Source organism: Penaeus monodon, chromosome 20 (assembly GCF_015228065.2).
Source record: "Penaeus monodon isolate SGIC_2016 chromosome 20, NSTDA_Pmon_1, whole genome shotgun sequence".
Lineage (NCBI taxonomy): Eukaryota > Metazoa > Arthropoda > Malacostraca > Decapoda > Penaeidae > Penaeus > Penaeus monodon.
The window spans coordinates 40,084,720-40,085,820 of NC_051405.1; the positions used below are offsets into that span (position 1 = coordinate 40,084,720).

At 37.7% G+C, this 1,101-nt stretch overlaps 1 protein-coding gene across 1 annotated transcript in view; it reads right to left on the minus strand.

Moving 5' to 3' along the window:
• The window catches only part of LOC119585995 (major facilitator superfamily domain-containing protein 6-like), a 10,586-nt gene that overhangs the window by 8,571 nt on the left and 914 nt on the right, over nt 1–1,101 (minus strand). The window contains exons 2-3 of the mRNA XM_037934707.1: nt 947–1,077; nt 596–724 (exon numbers count right to left, since the gene is read on the minus strand). Of these exons, the coding sequence (XP_037790635.1) occupies nt 596–724; nt 947–1,077 (260 nt within the window). The remainder of the gene's footprint in view (nt 1–595; nt 725–946; nt 1,078–1,101) is intronic.

The window sequence follows — 1,101 nt, forward strand, 5'->3', positions numbered from 1 at the left end:
TCCTTCGTAGCTGTGCATCTATGTAGGTCTCTCTGTACATATGGCTAATAAAGCTTAAGGAAGACTTGTTCTCCTTTCATATGTAGTGAATCTCAGAAGTCAAATAGCTTAAACTTGACATTGGCCAGTTGCATTATGAAATTGGCCGATTACAATGTGAAAACGATGTAAAACTGACATAACATTTAATGGTAATGATGATAATAATGTTACTATAAAATTCCAAATACACAATTGCACTTATGACACAATAAGGATGATGTAATCGCTAGTAAAAAAAAATCATGAGTTGTCAAAACCAACAATGGAGGTACATGATATTTCCATTATCTACAAGAGTGAGAGTTGAAGTCTCCGACGTTAACCTTTTACTTAAAGTCGTGTAAACAACAAATAATAAGGATTGGGTATTCCTGAACCGTATCCCCAATCTCTCTTCCTCTTCCCCAAAACATACGGAGTAAAATCGAGACAATCTGTCGTTACGAGGACCACGTAATCCTTACATAACACCCAACGTATAACATAAATTATTTATGGGCGTCAGTGACTCGCCGCACCTTAGCCAGCGTTATGTCACTACTCGCATACTAACTCTTCCAGTTCGCCATGGTCAGTGGAACAAGAACATCACCATGATTACTTTGTAAGAGAAGTGCACACGTGATTTTCTTAAATATTTGTATTTTCACACTAAATCGGGATAACTGAAACTCTATTCTTACTGAGAAATAGAAATATGCACGTAATGCTCTCTGTATGTTATATCATATAGAACTATAACTCTCACTTTCTCTGGAAACAAAGGTAAACACGTGGACGGTATACAATACGTAACCAAAACTTGTCCCCCATCATACAGGAACCGAAATACGGAACTACTGGTGACAGACAAAATTACCATTAACATTCGAACTGTTAATTGTCGAAAGGCCTCTTGACTCACCTCCCATGAACAGGAAGTAAATAACCTTGATGGGTATCAGCTCCTTCCTCCAAGTTAAACCTTCTTTGAGTTTCGTCTTCCAGCCATTATCGCTCTTCTTTCCGGATTCCATTTTCTTACGATTTCCGAAACTGCGAAGAAAAGGAAAGGAAATT